This window comes from Hylobates moloch, unplaced genomic scaffold, assembly GCF_009828535.3.
Source record: "Hylobates moloch isolate HMO894 unplaced genomic scaffold, HMol_V3 SCAFFOLD_5, whole genome shotgun sequence".
Taxonomy (NCBI): domain Eukaryota; kingdom Metazoa; phylum Chordata; class Mammalia; order Primates; family Hylobatidae; genus Hylobates; species Hylobates moloch.
The window spans coordinates 148,890,722-148,909,745 of record NW_026652280.1 but is presented as its reverse complement, the minus strand read 5'-3'; the positions used below and the strand labels follow the sequence as shown (position 1 = coordinate 148,909,745).

Below are 19,024 nucleotides of genomic sequence, written 5' to 3'. Positions count from 1 at the left end.
GTGCCTGATATTATGTTGGAGATACAATAGTCCCTGCCCTCATATAGCCTAGAGTCTAACAAAATCAAAGTGTTGAATGAACACTGAGAAAGGACTAAAGAGAACTGCAAAGAAAAGCAGATCAGGGAAAGGTGATGCCCAATATGGACAATGAAGGATGTTATTTTGTATTACAGAGAAAAGAAGATAACATTCCCCCAGAGAGAAAAGCACATAATGCAAAAAAGTATAAGTGCTTGGGAACAGATCTATGTAGCTAGGATTTAAAGTAAATTTGGGAGAATGGAGGGAAATTGGTTTCAAAAAGGTAGAATAGGTTCAATTTGTAAAGGATACCAAATGAAGTCTGGATCTTATCCTGTAAGTTTGGAGAAACCATGAAACATTTTTGTTTATGTTCTTGTTTTAATGAAAGAATAATATAATCAGGTATCTATTGCACAATAAGCTGGCTAGCTGGCAAAAGTTAAAGCAGAGAGGAGACATGTTTTCTGGGAAGTTTTTTCTCAGACACTGGGTCTAGGTAAACAGCTAACATGGAACCTAGAAAACAAAGCATTGAATCTTGAACCACAATATCATCCAAGAAAGTGACAGGAGGCACAATTAATATGACACATTTGTTTTGTGGCAAAATATGTGGAGGCTCCTATGCATTAGAAACACCCAAAGTTAGGAGAGGTTGTGGAGTAAACAAGAGAGCAAGCTCTAGGACTGAACAATCTGGGCATGAATCCTAGCTGTGTAAAGTTCGGCAAGTTATTTAATCTTTCTGTGCCTCAGTTCATTCACTTGTAAAAAGGGAATAATAATAGTATCTACCCCATAGAGTTGTAATATTAAATGAGACAATAGATGTAAAATACAGTATGCAGCCCCCAGTATGCATTCTATAACTATAAGCTGTGAATAAGACATAATCAGTGCCTAGTAAAAGCTTCCTCTTCAACACTTCCACACATTGCTTATGCTTTTATTTTAACATTACAGTATTTATTTTGTAGCATCGTTGTGTACATATTTCTCTTTTCCATTAGATTGTAAACACTTTGAAGGCAGAATAAGCATCATATTCCACTTTCTGCCATAGGAACGGAAGATAGCCTATAAGTGTTTATTGAAAGTAATCAGGTTAAAAGTTCTTTCACTTACAGTCATATGTATGACAGCTTCCAACTAAAGAGATGCTTAGCAAGGGTTACTGACAATCATCCTTAATGTGAGTTAAGTTACAAATTTTATGCTAATCATAATTTCAGCGATTTTTTTCCATAGAAGAAATATGTCTATCACATTAGGGGCCAAAGAATGAGCTAGAAAGAATAGGTACAAGTTGAAAAATAAACAGATGTTCATAATCTCCATAATAATAAGGAACTTGGTTGGAGGGACACTTATTTCCTCCAAAAAAGATGCTAAATAACAAGAGATGGAATCTTAAAAGGTTAACTATTTCATGTTATAGAATAACTCTCAGTTTTTCTTTTGAAAACAACCCAGTTCAGAGGAAATAACAAATGTAAATTTAAAAGAGTCAAAGAAATTGTCAAAATAAGTTAAAAATCTTAAAAAATAAAAATTACAAACCTACTAACCATGTGAAAATTAGGTATGAATATAGCTTATGAAAAGAAGTAATTTGCTAATTACCGTCTTTTCTGCCACATTTGTTCAAAAGCATCCGCAAGTTCTATGTTGGTAATTTCTTCAGAATCTTGAAATTTTAAGAAACCATTTCCACCATGTCCTTGTATAAAGAGTAAAAAAGATCAATATTTTTTAATGCAAACTGCATATATCTAGATACATACATTTACTTCATTCATTACATTTTGACATCACTTGTTATTTTATACTCTAAAATGTATACTATGAAAACAAACAAATTGAATTTCCTACTATGCCAATTAAAAAGAGAATGATAGACTATATAAAATAGCAGATATAATATCTTTAATAGGGTTTCTAATATTCAATTACAGAAACCTATATTTATGCTCTTCCACTGGCTCCATTATTATATCAGAAATGAGTTTCCATTCACAAAAATGTTTCAAATACCAGGCAAACATTTTTGATGAGAAAGAAGCTGAAGACACTAGCTAGTCCCACATTTTTACTACAAGAGGTGGACCAGAAGATTGTGCTATTTGTATGCAATCTAGAGGCAAGCTGTCTGGATTCAAATGGTAGCTATGCCATGTTAGTTTAGGAAAATAATTTAATATTTCTATGCTTCAGTTTCCTCAGCCATAAAGTGAGAAATGTATCTGAAACACTATCATTAGCTTACTTATACAGTTGCTTTGCACAGGTTTTTAAAAGGTACTTTCCACTGGGCATGAAAGTAGGAAAAAAAAAAAAAAAACTAGTCTCCCCACCTTCCTCCTGAATACATGCAGCCCTGTGAGCTTACAAGTGGTTAGTTGACTATGCCTTTGTGGGAGAAAAAAGTATCCCTCTCTCCCATTAGAATACAACCCTGTGGTAGGGCAGATTGCTTAGTAAGTGTAAGCACATACTAGATTTCAGTTCCCACTTAATCCCCTGGCCAGATTCTTGGGTGCACTATACAACCCACACAACCACGTAACAGCAACCTTGAATATCGGCACCTAAGTCAATGCACTGCTGTGAGAATGAAATGAGTTAATAGCCACAATGATTCAGAATACTGCCTGACGTATACTATGCCTCCATAAATATTATCATCATATTATCATAATTATCAACCCTTTTATTCTCTTACAGACCCTGGAAACCTTCTACAAAAGATCAGGTAGTAAATATTTTTGGCTTGTGGGCCATACTGTCTCTAGCACAACTACTGAACTCTGCTGTCCTAGTATGGAAGCAGTCATAGAAACTGTGTAAACCAAATGGATGCAACTGTGTTTCAATAAAACTTCCAAAACAGGCAGCCAGTTCATAGGCCATAGTTTATCAAATCCTATCTTCGACTACTGGAATTTGTTCCAAGCCTGCAGTTATCCTGAAAGAGTTCCAACAGAATCAGTAAACAAACAAAAAATAATAATAATAAATCCTTTAGTTTAGTACATCAAATAAAGCTAAGCTACAAAAAACTGCACTTCATCTTGTTTGCCACAAAAGCTTGAAAATTCCTTGTAATTTTCAGATAAAGTAAAATAAAATTTTTCCTGGCTTCATTAACCCTATTGAGTTAATTTATAAAGTTTATAAATTGAGTCTTGAAAGTTATAACTAAATGCAACATGATAGAGGAAAGCCACTAACTAAGGGTCATTAACTATCCTGACATGTGATATCTAAGAATCATTCTGCACCTGTTTTATCATCAGTCGAATGGAATGCCCTCCAAAAAATTTATAGAACATCTTTTGATTAACATCCATATTTACCGAATACTACTACAAGACAGGCAATTGGTGATAAAAAAAAAAAAAAGCAAGAAATATATAATCAATGACATCTTGGAATACAAAATATAGTGAAGGCAACAGATACCCAAACAATAAAGTAATAGTAAGTTAAATGCTATGAAAGAAACTAAAAATTAACATGGGCATGCATAGAGGAAAGTCCAGACCAGCCAAGGAGAAGAGAAGTATCTTTGGATAAGGAAAATATAAGCTGTGTTATTCATACCTATTCTGAAGTAGAAAGCAGAAACTATTAATAATAACACTGGGACAACAGGTGTAAACTACAACTGTCCCAGGTAATTGGAAACATCAGTCACCCTAGACGTAGAAAGGAAGTCATGGAAGGAAGTGACTCCTGAGCTAAAACTAAAACGATATGGAATAATCAAGCAGGCAAAGTGGACTGAAAAGACGTCATAAGCAAATGCAAGAGCTTAAACAAATGTTTGAAGGACAGAACATTCAAGCTTGGAAGAGAATTAGAAAAAGTATTAAGAATTAAGACAAACTAAATAATATAGCTAAATCATTACATATATTATTATGTGTAATACATATGATAACTATATTATATTATGGTACACTTTATCTCCAATATTCCTCAAAGTATAATCAAAAGACTACTGTATCTCATATCTGAGGAGTATATCCACAATGCAATTTCATGAATCCCAGCCCAGATGAAAACTAAATAAAAATTCTAAAATAAGGCCTAAGTATCTACAGTTGGTAATCTTCATGTACAGCAAAATTTGAGATGGAAAACCATTATAAAGTTTTAAGCAGAAGAGGGACACGTTTGCAATTTCTATTAGACACTTTCACAGGATGATTAGCAGAAGAACAAAACTGAAGGATGCTATAGCAGGATACCAAGCAAAAGGTGCTAAAGTTTACCAAGTCAATAGTAAAAAAATATAGAGATAAGAAAATCAGGAACAGCACAAAATGTTATACTGTTTTCAGATATCATCTCAAATAGTCCTACATCATGGAAAATATAACTACATGAGAAACCATTTTAACCAAAAATCATTTCACGTGTTTAAATTTCTTTCCATTTGCCTTTCTTTTCAAAGAGTTTCAATATATTCTACTATAAAAACTCTAAATTATGAAATTACCTGTCATATAAATTAGAATATTGCTTCTATCATCAGAAAGAAGACGCTTTGACCGAGGAGTACTAGGTGGGATCCTCCCAGTTAATACCCGTAAAAAATTCTCCACAGTTACCTAAGGGGGAAAAAACAAGAAAAATCAGATGAAATAAAACCTGGGAGATCTTGACAAATTATTTTTTACTTTCAAAAATGTTCGTTCTTCTTTCTCCATATATTACTCAGCATCAACTGAAAATAAAACACCCAAAAATTATATAACTCAATTAAAATATATTCATTTAAACATATACTTCCCAGTAACTTTGTTACTATTTTTAAAAGTACTAAAAACTAACAAAGAAGGCAGGCCATGGTGGCTCATGCCTATAAACTCAGCACTTTGTGAGGCAGGGCAAGAGGACTGCTTGTGGGCAGGAGTTCAAGATCTGCCTAAGCAACATAGTGAGACCCCATTTCTATGCACACACACAAAAAATGTTTAAAATAGCCAGGTATGGTAACATGTTCCTGTAGTTCCAGCTACTCAGAAGCCTGAGGCAGAAGGCTCATTTGAGCCCAGGAGTTCACCACTGTACTCCAGCCTGGGCAAGAGAGCAAGACTTAGAAAAAAACAAAAACAAGTAAAGTAAAACTACCTTGGAGAAAAATAAGTTCTGAATTTAAAGCTTTAAATGCTATGTGAAGTGCTGCCTTTAAAAACTACTAAAAAGCTGCAAAATTGTTAATCTGGCTGGGCATGATGGCTCACACCTGTAATTCCAACTACTCAGGAGGCTGAGGCAGGAGGATCACCTGAGGCCAAGTGTTCAAAAACAGCCTGAACAACACAGTAAGACCCCATCTCTGGAAAAATAAAATAAATTAGCCAGGCAAGGTGGTGCACACCTGTAGTCCCTGCTACTCAGGAGGCTGAGGCAGGAGGATCACTTGAGCCCAGGAGTTCAAGGCTGCAGTGAGCTATTATATGGCCACTATACTCCTACCTGATGACAGAGCAAGACTCCAGCTCTAGAAAAATAAAAAATAAAAGTTATTAATCCCTCTGCATAGGCAATTCTGTAGGAGGATACGAAATATAAGAATTTTTAAATAAACTCAACTACATTATTGCAGCTAATCTGTACAACTACTTAGTCAATTATAGATTAACCATGAAATAAAATAGCTCCATGTTCACTACCTGGGTGACAGGCTCAATCATACCCCAAACCTCAGCATCACACAATATACCTCTGTAACAAATCTGCACATATATCCCCTGAATTTAAAATAAAGGTTGAAAAAGAAAAAAAAAATTTCATATCTATTTCCCCAAAATTACGTATCTTTAATTTTTGAATGCACTTTGTTTCTCAGATTTTGTTAGTGGTATCTTTAACATGTACAAAATTCATACCACTTTAAACGAGATTTCCCAATCTAGAATTTCTATCCCTCTGGGATTCTTTGAAGGCATATTTAAAGTTGTAGAGAGTACAACACTGATTTAAAGCCAACAGCTGAGTCATATATTATGCATATCTACATTTAAAAAGTAGAAAATCTATCCAGTTTTCTTGTTCAACTATTCCCTAGAACATGAGTGTATAAATTGTATGTATACACATTTGTGTGTGTGTAAACTGTTTGATTTACATTTTTCCTGCAAGACAGCAAAATGCTAATTGTTTTAACAGGAATTCTTGTTGGCCAACAGGGAAGGAAAATATTTGGCCTACATTTTCTTAAAATATGACTAAATAAACAAGTAAAAGGTCAAACATACATATTTAATTCAATGAGCCAACATTTTTGAGTGCCTAACACCAGGCTCTAGGTACTTGCCAGCTATATGATACATAAGATATAGGCCCTCTTAGCTTACAGTCTAGGAAGAGATAGATATGCTTTTAAAATTGCTTCAAAAGTGGTCTAGGAACACACAGGAAATTGTGTCTTACTTTTGGTAGGCTTGGTAAAAGGGGAAGGATTATCTAAGAAGACTTCATAAAAGAAGACTTCAAATATTAAGCGGATTCACAATCTTTTATATTTAAAATGAAGTTTCAAAGGGACAAAATACAGTATAATACCATTTTTTACATTTACATTTTTCTTATCACATTCATAAAAAACACCGGAAGCATATTGAAACTGTAGTCACTATAGTTTTTCCACAATTAATACAATTACTAAAACTAATAAACTTGGAATTTTAGGTCAAATATGAAAAATATACGTTTACTATAAAATATATTTACTGTAAAAGAAAGTTGACACATGAAACCTCACTATAATACTCTAACATTGAAGCCAATATAAAGTTTTTCTGTCCTAGATAAAAACATAAAATGTTCATGTTTTAATATTTTACTTATATATCATTGCCTTAATATGAACTTCAGAGAAAGTTACATCAAGGCTTCAGTGACAATTAAGTTTAAAGAAAAATAATAATTTTATTCTGCCATTGTTTTAGAGCTTAAAAGTAACAATGCCATTTCAAAAATGTGGCTAGATTAAAGAACTTACCTCATAACTTCTATAATCCACTTCCACATCATCTCCATACACATTTAGTTCCATATTCTTGTGACTAAACACTGTAGCTGGTTTGGGGTTTCTAGGATTACAGGCCATATCATCTGCAAGCATTAGGACAATGTGACTAGGAAAAAAAAAATCCAGTAAATATATAATTTAGATAAAAGGAATAAGTTAAACACAATTTATATCATGTAGCTATTGTGTTCATTTTTCTCCTCCTTAAAAAAACAATTTTCAACTACATAGTTGAAGGCACTTTTTTTTTTTCATATCCTTGTGTACTATATAGAGAAATTAGTGCAATCTGGCATAAACTTATGAACAGAATTTCAAGTTATAATGTTTTTCTGAACAATGTGTATACTTTATGCCTCATAGCAAAGGGAAGCTAAAGAAACCGTCTTCCTCAAGCATTGAAAATATTTTTTAGTAAAATTTTACATTCTGAAGACATACAGAGTCCACATTAAACTATGATGCCCCAAAGAATTTAACTTTCAGAATCCCAAATGCTTGAGTATAAAAACATGCAACTGATCAGCAAGTACAATCAGTTTAGCACAAGAGCACACCTCCAAGCCAATCACTCCTCACAAGATCCACAAATCCACTCCATTTCCCTAACACCAGCAACCACCATCTTCTGGCTAGATGCTGGAATAGCTCCCTACCTGGCGTCCTGCTTCTACTCTCACCCTCTTTCAGTTCATTCTCCTAATAGCCCCCAGAGTGATCTTCCTTAAATAAGTCAAATTATTAAATGTTCCCACTTAAAAGTTTCCAAGGACTCCCCATCATATCTTTTTAAAAATTTTTTTTGTTCACCTGCAGTTCCATGCATCCCCATTACATTTAGAGAGAAACTGCAACTCCTTACATCATCTAAAAGGCTCATATAATCTGGTCTCTGTCTCTCCAACTTCAGCCTCTACCACCCACATTCTCTATGCTACCTCCACACTGGCCTTTCTGTTCTCAGACTATGCCAAGCCTTTCCCACTTAAGTGGCTACTGACCAAATTTAGACTTCACTCCTCCCAGATCTTCATATAATTCCAGCCTCAGCTATGGTACTCTATCTTATTGTATGTTTTATTTTCTTCAGGACATCTGTGAATCTGAAATCGCCATCATCTCCTATCACCACCACCCCCATTAGAATACAAGCTCTCTGAGGGCAGGGGCTATATCTGTCCTGTTCACCACTGTATCACTCACACTACATACTAGGGCCTGGCATATAGGATGTACTCAGTAAATAATTTTAAGTGAATGAAAGGTTTTAATTTTTGCATATAATTTCTTTAGAAGGAAATAAAATCTCTCTTTGATACTTCTCATCTTCACTCTACCATTAAAACTGGTAACAATCAGGAAATTCTCCATTCTACCATATCTTGAGTTTCCCAAGCATAAGGAAAAAATTAATGTGGCATACGTAATTAGTTTGGCAGGAGACAGCAAGAAGAAAATGTTCTGCTACATATGTTCCAAATACATTAAAGTTCAAAACTGAAACATTATGATTTTTCTTGAAAATTGGCTAGATTTCTACTTTGAAAGTGTTCCAACCCTGTCACGTTCAAAGATCAGATATTCAGCTGTTACTGATTCATTTTCACAGAATAGTGAGTCATTCCTCTTAAAACAGAAAATACATCTTCTCTTTTTTAAAACTTAAGGAGATCATTAATTTACATTAAAGAAACATCAATCATATATTCCTTTGTTAAACAAGACTGAATTGACCTCCAAATGTCAATATAAAAATGAGTATTTCTGGCTGGGCACGGTGGCTCACGCCTGTAATCCCAGCACTTTGGGAGGCCGAGGCGGGCGGATCACGAGGTCAGGAGATCGAGACCATCCCGGCTAACACAGTGAAACCCCGTCTCTACTAAAAATACAAAAAAATTAGCCGGGTGTGGTGGTGGGCGCCTGTAGTCCCAGCTACTCGGGAGGCTGAGGCAGGAGAATGGCGTGAACCCAAGAGGCAGAGCTTGCAGTGAGCCGAGATCGCGCCACTGCACTCCAGACTGGGCAACAGAGCAAGACTCCATCTCAAAAAAAAAAAAAAAAAAAGAATAGTTCTTTAGGCTATGTTTTCTGTTTAGGGTTAATTTCACTCTATGAAACTAAATAATTATTCAATAGCTATACAATGTCAATATCAATCAGAAAGAAGTACTAACTTTAACTTAAAATCATAAATTTAATCAATATTTCTCTTAGAGATAATTTTGAGCCTCAATATAAGTACTATGACCTGTTAACATAATCAATATATTATAAAACACTGTACTTGGAATAATACAGAAAAAGAGAAGTTGGGAAACAGAAGAGATTTCAAATGTTTTGAAGTCCAACCACATATTCTAATTCACAGTTTCTAAAACTTAAGAAATGTACAGAACTCTTTTCTACAGAAAAAAAATAATTCTCACTTGATCCAGGTGTTAAATTGTTTATATAACAGTACTTAAGTGTATAAATGCAAACAAACTACTTAGACTTACAGTTCTTACAAAACTATAAAATCAAGAGAAAATTATAAATTAAATCTAACAAAACTAGCAAACTAATAATACTCTAAAAACATTAATCCCATTGAAAGATGACATTATTTTCCAAAAACTAAATGCCTGCTGCATTGTTTAACAGAAGAGCTTCAAGTCTGGTTCTACATTTAATTTTTTTTTTTTTTTTGTATTTTGACATCCTTAATTGTTTAAGCAAACTTAAACAGCCTGAGAAGGACTCCATAATTCCATATTTGAGTCCTTGTGGACAAACCGCAACCTAACTTTATAGGTAGACAAGATTGAAAACCCAATTTAGGAGTATGCACCTGTAACAATGGCTGAGTCTTGGCCAATCCCAGCAGCCATACTTCAACCACTCATATACTGCCAAGTGCTCAAACTATGTTCAAATAAGTAAAATGCCAACCTGTAACCAATCCAGTTGTTTCTGTACCTCACTTCCAATTTCTGTACCTCACTTCACTTTTTTTTGCCTCTAATCTTCTTCCACCATGTGGCTGCACTGGAGTCTCTCTGAATCTGCTGTGATTCTGGGGGCTAGCCAATTGGTGAATTGACAACAACTGGCCTGGGTGCAGGATCAGATTTGATCCAGTAATTAACTGGCTTGAATCCAGTTAGAGGCTTCTTACATCTGAGTGGGTCAGAAAGAAACTGGTAGTAAGTGGTAATATTGCAGGGGCTATAAAATTTGGCTTTTAAAAATTTGCAGGGGCCAGAGGTGGTAGCTCACACCTGTAATGCCAGCATGCTGGGAGGCCAAGGTGGGCGGATCACGAGGTCAGGGGATTGAGACCATCTTGGCTAACATGGTGAAACCCTGTCTCTACAAAAAATACAAAAAAATTAGCTGGGTGTGATGGCAGGTGCCTGTAGTCCCAGCTACTTGGGAGGCTAAGGAAGGAGAATGGCATGAACCTGGGAGGTGGAGCTTGCAGTGAGCTGAGATCACGCCACTGCGCTCCAGCCTGGGTGACAGAGCAAGACTCCGCCTCAGAAGAAAAAAAAAAATTGCAGGGATTTTTGTGCTCTATCCCTTTGTTTCATTTTTCTCGTGCACTTAGGTAGGAAAAAAGATCATTGGCTGAGTTAATCAAGAGAACCCAAGAGCAAAGGCAATATTTTTGATAAAAATGAGATCCTTAATTTCTGAAGAACTGAGTTCCTTCTGGCTTATACATGCATAAATAAGTGTTAGGCCCCAGAAGCCCCAGAAGTCTTACAGAAATGGCGAGATCTTACTAAAGATAACTTACAATAGAACATTCCAAATGAACAACGCAGTGAAATGCATTTACAACAATGAGGCTCCCAAATTAGTCTCATCTACGGATGCCTACTGATACGCAGAAACTTCTAAAAAGATTTCAATATTTTTATTTAAAGCACATATATTTTACTCTGGCCAGAATGGAAAATATTAGAATTCAGGTCCCCCATACAACTGGTTGGGCAGCAACTTGCAAAATTGAGATAATTTTGCCTGTGGTTCCATTATTTTCCTTTGTGATGCAGTTTGGCCCCCGGAACTATGGTGTGGTAAGCAGGGTCACTGGGGCTACTCAGGGAAGGGGAACCCAGAAACCTGACAAGCCAGCAAAAGGACAAGAATTTCTTACCAGACTTCTGGCCTCTCTCTGTGCAAACTGGTTAAATGTATGGTAAAAATCACTGTTTATCTCCTCTGTAAAGTTTTAATTAATGCAAAAAAAAGGATTCTGAGGCTATTCTTAAGCTGTAGCGAATTTGGTGTCCTTGTCTTTCTGTATGGTTCTGTTATAAAGAGTACTTTAGGAATAGAACATAGGCTTAGGACCCCATAAGCTCACTACTCAAGATGGCCCAGCAAGCTGGTCAATAACAAACTTTGCTGCAGTTCCCTGAAACAAACAAAAAAACTGCCTGAGGTCTCCATCTTGTTTTGTCCTTGGGAGCTTAACCTTGTAACCATGTGGTGGTACTTTCTCTTAGTCTCCACCTTCCAGGGAAAAGGAATTTTGGGGTTCATGTCATAGCTAGCTCCAAAAATTATCTTGAGCAGTTAAAAGCCTTTGCAAACTCAAAATTGACTGCTCTAGACTTCTGGGAAGAGCAATGGAAGCTATCCAATGTAGCTCAGTAGCTAAGGCCTTGCCTTTTTACAATGGTGGCCTGAGTTCAATTCCTCGCTTAGGGAATGAGTCCTTTCTGGTTTGATATCTGTATGACACTTACCATTTGTTGATTCTCTTCCCCTCCATGAACTGTATTACATTTTTCTTTCTCTGAGCGAGAAATATTGGCTGTTTGGCCTGGCTAAAGTGGGGTAATCAGAAATTTAAAAGGACTTTTATAAAGAGGGCTACAGTTAAAAGTCAGCTTAATTAAAAGTGGATATTCAAGCTCTAACAGCCTGGGACTCCTTGAGAAAAGCAAAGGAGGCACCACACACCATGTTTTGGGAAAAATCTCTGTTTTCCTCAAGAAACCTCAGGAATTAAAAGTGGATAGATCCCTCTCAAAATCTAAAGCTCTGTTCTGTTTTGTATTGCCTTATCTGATGTTTTTGACTTCGGGGAGTATCGGAAATGACTTTGCATTATGAGAGAGCTTTGGTGTGTAATAACCAGGTAGGAAATATACTTTTAGGGATAGCTAATGGCAGTAATGGGGAGATACTCCGCTCTGCACATTTGGATCAGAGAAGCATGCTCTTGGCCACCTAAAAGTTATGGAAATGTCCCCACCCACCACTAAGAGATAAGACACCCATGGGAGCTGGGCTGATTCTCCCTTTATGGGATCCAGGATCTGATATAAAAATGAGAATGAGACCCTTAATTTCTGAGATCTATTTTGCCTTCCAGCTGTGCCTGCTTATTATATTAGTCTGTAGAAACTGCATGTTCCTGGCTCTGTTCCTCCAAGGACTCCACCCTAAAGCCAGTAATCCGATTAAAAACCTTAAAAACTGGCAAATAAAAAATCTTACAACTACTGGATCTTCTTCTGTCTATCTGTATAGTTATATATGCATTCTGTGTGTGATGTTTCTATAAAAGAGCTCTAATTAATTGGCTTGAAGAAAAATAGGAGCTTAAATCAAATATTTGAAAGAAGAAACTGTAAAGCTTTTTAGTTCACATAACTTTAGTAATCTTTGGGAAACAAAAAATTTTAAAGATTATTGGTAAAATAAAGACATTTGTTCTTAATCAGGCAGGTCAGATATTAGGTTTGCTAAATGCTTTAAAGTCATAAACTGCTTTGACTTTTGAAAATTGTTCAATTTACCTACCTTGGAAATGACAGATTCTAGATAAGGCCTGGGGAAATGTGGAATTAGCCACGCCCTCTAGCTATGCAAAGAAGGTTATAAAGAAAAGAGATTTTATATAAGAAAGGATCCTGTATGGTAAATTCTTGTCCTGAAGTAAAATAACTGGTTGGTTAAAAACAGGGATGCTTAGGACAAGTCAGAAAGTCCAAGCATGACGTAAGTGGTCTGTGTAAGTCATGAAAGGATTCATGAAAGGAAATTTATGCACCAAAGGTAAACGTTGCTAAGAGTTACTATTATAACATGTAACTGAGACTACTGAAATAACAGTTTTACATGCAAGGTGTATAAGGAAAGTAAAACTTGTTTTTGGTAAAAAAAAATTATAGGAAAGCATGAAAATGTAAATTTTTGCCTAGTATAGAGGGTTAACGGATTGTTTTAAATTAGATAACACAAAGCTAAAGGTGGAGCAAGTTGTGGAAGGTTTGTAAAAAATAATTGTAAAAGAGATTCTGTGTGTAAACATATTCGCTACAGTTAAAGGGGTATTATTCAGTTTTTACGTAAAGTGAACATTAAAAAAAGCACAATAGGTTTTTCTTAGAGCACTGATCTGCTCTTTAACAAAAATTCTAAAGGGTTATAAAAGGTTTGTAAGAATCTCACCTTATGGCCAACCTGATTAAGATTGATAAATTTGTCTATAAAGTTTTATTAAAAATTGGGGTTGATATTAATAGTAGACTTATGAAAGGGTGAAATTTGGCTCTCCCTGAACAAGATTTTCATGTAATATTAAAGGATAATAAAAAATTTTTGTTTGCCTTTTGAATAAACTAGGAAAAAAAGAAGGGAAAGACAAAAGACAGACGGTTTGGAAACTGAAGTCTCCCCTCTATCAATGAGTAAAAGGTTTCTGCCTTTTTAAAAATTCTTTATCATTTTGGCTAAATGAGTGACTATGGTGACCAGTAATTCTATTTCATAATATCAGGTGTTTAAACCTCTAACATATTTGATAGGCTTCCCAAAATCAAATTTCAGCTTCAAAATTATCTTTTCTGACCTCTAACTTTGGGATGCTACAGAGGGCCCCTGAAGAATCCAAAAGACAGGTAAATAGGATTATTTGACATGTTATTTGGGAAGCACTGTAAAAATAAAAAATAATGCTTAACCTTCTCCAGGTTATAGTTTAGTGTATGTCATAAATATGTTCCAATATTGCATGGGATTTCTAAAATTCTAATATATCTAAGTAATGCTATCAATCATAATTATGGTTATTATTATAGACCACAGAAATTGTCCTTGTCAGCTGTGTTTTTAACTATGACTATTTAAAGTCACTTCCAGTTAATTGCTTAATGCTGCTGCAGTTTCTGAAAACTTCACAAGCACACAAAATCCTAGAATATGGTGTCTTTTAGGAGGTTCATGAAAGGATGGAAAGAACCCTGAAAAGTACTCTTGAATACAGGTTCCTGATAACATAAGTCAAATTATCTATGATAACCCATCAGTTAGTTATCACCTAACTTCACCTAACATCAGTTAGTTTATACACCTAAATTGGAAAAAACAACTGGTATTCAAGATGACATAAGTCCAATGTCAAGCATGGACTCTTGGAGAACTAGAATAGCCACCTTGTCCTTCGTGAGTCCTTAAAGTTTTTGGTATTAAAAGTTATGCATTCCAAAACATCATGGAAAAGAGAAAATAATTCAAATTAAATGTTGGTGTGGTAACTTACAAATTGCTAAAATAGTTTATAACCAATGTTTGGTTTGTCAAACCCATATTCATGGGAAAATAATCAAAGCTTCAGCTACATTTGGTTACCTGATGGTAACCAGATGGTTGGGCCACTTAAACAGTTTATAAAGGGATTTCATTCAATTGTCATTCTCAATGCATGTTTTCTGGTTGTATAAAAGCTCTCCCATCCAAGTGGGCTGACGTTATAATGTAGATTATGCTACAGTGTATTTTCACCAGGTAAAGAAAGCTTTTTAATGGTTCACTGAGGACAGTCAACCCCTTCTGTTGGGAACAGGCCCCCAAATCTGCCATAAACTGGCCCCCAAACGGCCATAAACAAAATCTCTGCAGCACTGTGACATGTCTTGAGATGGCCATGACGCCCACACTGGAAGGTTGTGGGTTTACCGGAATGAGGGCAAGGAACATCAGGCCCACCCAGGGCAGAAAACCGCTTAAAGGCGTTCTTAAACCACAAACAATAGCATGAGCAATCTGTGCCTTAAGGACATGCTCCTGCTGCAGATAACTAGCGAGAGCCCATCCCTTTACTTCGGCCCATCCCTTTGTTTCCCGTAAGGAATACTTTTAGTTAATCTATAATCTATAGAAACAATGCTTATCACTCCTTGCTCTCAATAAATATGTGGGTAAATCTCTGTTCGAGGCTCTCAGCTCTGAAGGCTGTGAGACCCCTGATTTCCCACTCCACACCTCTATATTTCTGTGCGTGTGTCTTTAATTCCTCTAGCGCCACTGAGTTAGGGTCTCCCCGACTGAGCTGGTCTCAGCACCCTTCTGTCTAGAACCCAAAGACTGGATCTTCTGAAAACATCAGAGAAACACTGCCCACACCATCCATACTGCAACAAAACTTTGGAACCTTGAACCTTGGGTTCATAATCTCACAACTGGGAAAGATTCCTCCACACTCTTGGAACTGTACACCCATTTGGACCCTTAAGGTAAAGCTAACCAGGAAAGTTTCTCCCCAGAAGAAGATGGCATCTTTTCCCAAGATGACAGCTTTTCCCAAGATCATGAATCAAGACTTCTCTACTATCATGACACTCTTATCTTTGAATGTTTTTTTCCTTGTTTATGCCTCTATGAACAACAGAAATAAAAAGGGGGTCTCTTGTATGCACTTTGGGTATACTTTTATTTATGAAGGATTTTGCAGCCAGTCTTATATATAGATAACCTTATGCCTTGACAGATAACAAATGAAGGCCCAATGTACATGATAAACTTTAATGGTATATATGTTGCCTCATAATCAGTCAGAAACAGAACATTGGTTCATTCCTCTTAACCCACACCAGAGGTTAAAGAGAACATTGCCAGGAGGCCTTCATACTTCTAGAAGGGCATCATTTGTTAGGTCCTTTTCCCATGGTTTGGAGTAAAAACGGCAATGATTAGAAGTGTATCCTCAATGATAGGCTCTATAGCAGATTCTATGTAATGTGTATAGTTACACAACAGACTTTAAATTCTCTTACAAAAGTTATGCTAAATAACACAATTGGCTACACAGAAAAGTATCTCTGCAGCTGCTGGCATTTGTGGTCTAGGAGAAATACATCAAACGTAGATTATAGAGATTCAGTTTTAGGGGATTAACGGAGAGACTGCTTAGTTAAGTGAGTAGACTCTTTATCTAGCTCATTCTTTAATCTATTTGATTTTAGGTGATTTGGTTTATGGGGACCCTGGGTAAGGAGCATACTCCAAATTCTTCATATTGTCCTCCTGATAGTCATAATAATAGTCTCCCTGGTGTGCTATATTTTCTCAAAGGTTTTAAATGTTTACAAGTCAGCCATCTCTAAAATGTCAAATGGTCTCTCTTCAACTGGAATGACAAGAGCTGAAAGAAATGTGTGACCATGAGGACACCGTAACCTATGACCGACATGCTGAGACCAGAAACCCAAAATGATGGTAACTCAGAATGGCACTAATGCCGTAAGTTTTGGTCACACTCTCACCTAAGTGAGAACCTGACTAAAAACGGGAAATTTTTTTAAACAAAGTTATGGGTGGCCATTGTTTTGGACTGAGCTCATAGGCTAGGCCCCAACAGACCACAAAAAATGGAGCTGCTTGTGCTAAATGGGACAATAAAACTAAGACTTAAGGAAACACACAAATCCTAGAACAGACCAGGTTTTGTTTTCCTCCTGTTAACAAGATGTTCCAACATCAGGAGGTACCCTCTACTCAGTCCTTGTTCCTATCTTTGCAAAACTCACTGTTCTGCTGTTTCCCAGTGGGTTTCAAGACCAAATAAGTACATTTATGATAGTGACAGTGACATTAATGATTAAAGTTTTGGTCAATCTCTCAAAATTGAGAAAATAACCAAAAGGGGGGAATTGGTAAAGTGAACTAAATGTGGTCTGAGAAGGACTCTGCTATATTTGAGTCCTTGTGGACAAACTGCAACCTAACTTAATAGGTAGACAACACTGAAAACCTAATTTAGGAGTATGCTCCTGTAACAACAGCTGAGTCTTGACCAATCCCAGGGGCCATACTTCACTCTTACACTGCTGAGTGCTCAAACTGTGTTCAAATATGGCAAACGCTGAGCTGTAACCAATCCAGTTGTTCCTGTTCCCATTTCCAATTTCTGTACTTCCTTTCCCTTTTTTTTGCCTATAAATATTCTTCCACCACACGGCTGCACTGGAGTCTCTCGGAATCTACTGTGATTCTGGGGGCTGCCTGATTCATGAATCACTCATTGCTCAATTAAACTCCTTTAAATTTAATTTGGCTGAAGTTTTTCTTTTAATACACTATAAACATAATTTGATGATATAGATAATGTCTGTTCATAAAAGTATGTTGTACACTATGTAATTCATAATTTCCAGGTTCTGTTTACTGTTCAGAACAATCAGATATTATATTTACATAAGCTTTTGCCAATAAACATTCTTTGAATGCCATTTATCATAAGGTCTCATTTGATAACTCAAAGTGTCTTTTTCAGTTGAATACCAGGTCAGCATCACAGCAGTTATTTAAATCTGCACTGAATAAGTATCAAGTCAATCACTGCTGAAATCAAGACTCAGAAAAAAAGCTACTCTGAAGATATACTACTGCATTCCTATAAATAACAGTAACAAGTTATTGTATCTTATTAAAATGACAAAATTCCCAAAATATCCCCAATAGATAAAAGAATATGTTGTTTTTATAGTTTGGCAAGCCTATTCTACCATGTGTGATGATTCAACTCACACTTTATTCTTTTCAAGCCCCTGCAAAACCTACTTCACAAAATGCAGCGTATGTAATATGACCTTCTTTCAACACAAAACCAAAAGAAGTGGGCACTGGAATTGTATAGCAAGTGTAGTTACACAGTAGTTATTTATGTAAATAGATTCCATATTTTCAAAATCATGCATTCCTATTAATTAGTTAAAAAATGGGAGGGCACATACATACACATCTACTTATTTATAAGTCATACATATTTACTACTTTAAGTATATACAATAAATACTAGTGAAGTGTGAACCCCCAAAATATGAGACAGGTCTCAGTCAGTTTAGGAAGTTTATTTTGCCAATGTTAAGGACGCGTGCCCAGGACACAGTCTCAGGAGGTCCTACCAACATGTATCTAAGGTGGTTAGAGCACAAGTTGGTTTTTATATATTTTAGGGAAACATAAGACATCAATCAACATATATAAGATCAACATTGGTTCAGTGGGTTGGGAAAGGCAGGACAACTAGAAGTGGGTGGGGGTGGGGGTGGGCTTCCAGGTCACAAGTAGATAAGAGACAAATAGTTGCATTCTTTTGAATTTCTGATTAGCCTTTCCAAAGGAGGAAATCAGATATAGATTTATCTCAGTGAGCAGAGGGGTGAATTTGAATAGAATGGGAGGCAGGTTTGCCCTAAGCAGTTTCCAGCTTGACTTTTCCCTTTAGCTTAAGTGATTTTGGGGCCCCAAGATTTATTTTCCTTTCACAGAAGCATAATTTCTTTCTTCTTTCCTAGATAAAAACAAAGAAAACTGCTAATATTTTCTTCCCTTACCACTTTTTGGTTATTTCATCTAAATAGAATATCTGGATCATGCCTATATAGATATTTTTAAGATCATCATCAATATAAAAGTGAAATTTTAAAACTTCTCAGAAAAAGTACTCAGGAAGCCCAATCTGATAAACATACATGAAGGGAAAAATAGCCTAAAATAATAAATAATTTCCCATTATTATGTTGCCCAAACACTGAAAAACCAGGTAAGCCCTTCATCAGGGCTGCTAGGCCATTCTTTACCTGCCTCCCTGAAATTCCTCTGTGGCCCAATCAGGAACTAGTGATCAGTAGGTAAAAAAAAATACATATTTCAAATAGATGAACA

General features: G+C 36.0%; 1 protein-coding gene across 9 annotated transcripts in view; it reads right to left on the bottom strand.

Annotated features, from left to right (window-relative positions):
• PIGK (phosphatidylinositol glycan anchor biosynthesis class K) overlaps positions 1-19,024 on the bottom strand; it is a 183,585-nt gene that overhangs the window by 124,812 nt on the left and 39,749 nt on the right. For all 9 annotated transcript variants that reach the window (XR_009213708.1, XR_009213710.1, XR_009213709.1 and 6 more), the window contains exons 4-6: positions 7,043-7,178; positions 4,532-4,643; positions 1,651-1,747 (exon numbers count right to left, since the gene is read on the bottom strand). Coding sequence is in view for 1 of the 9 variants with exons in the window: in XM_032155550.2 (XP_032011441.1) it covers positions 1,651-1,747; positions 4,532-4,643; positions 7,043-7,178 (345 nt within the window). In the remaining 8 variants the exon portion in view is untranslated. The remainder of the gene's footprint in view (positions 1-1,650; positions 1,748-4,531; positions 4,644-7,042; positions 7,179-19,024) is intronic.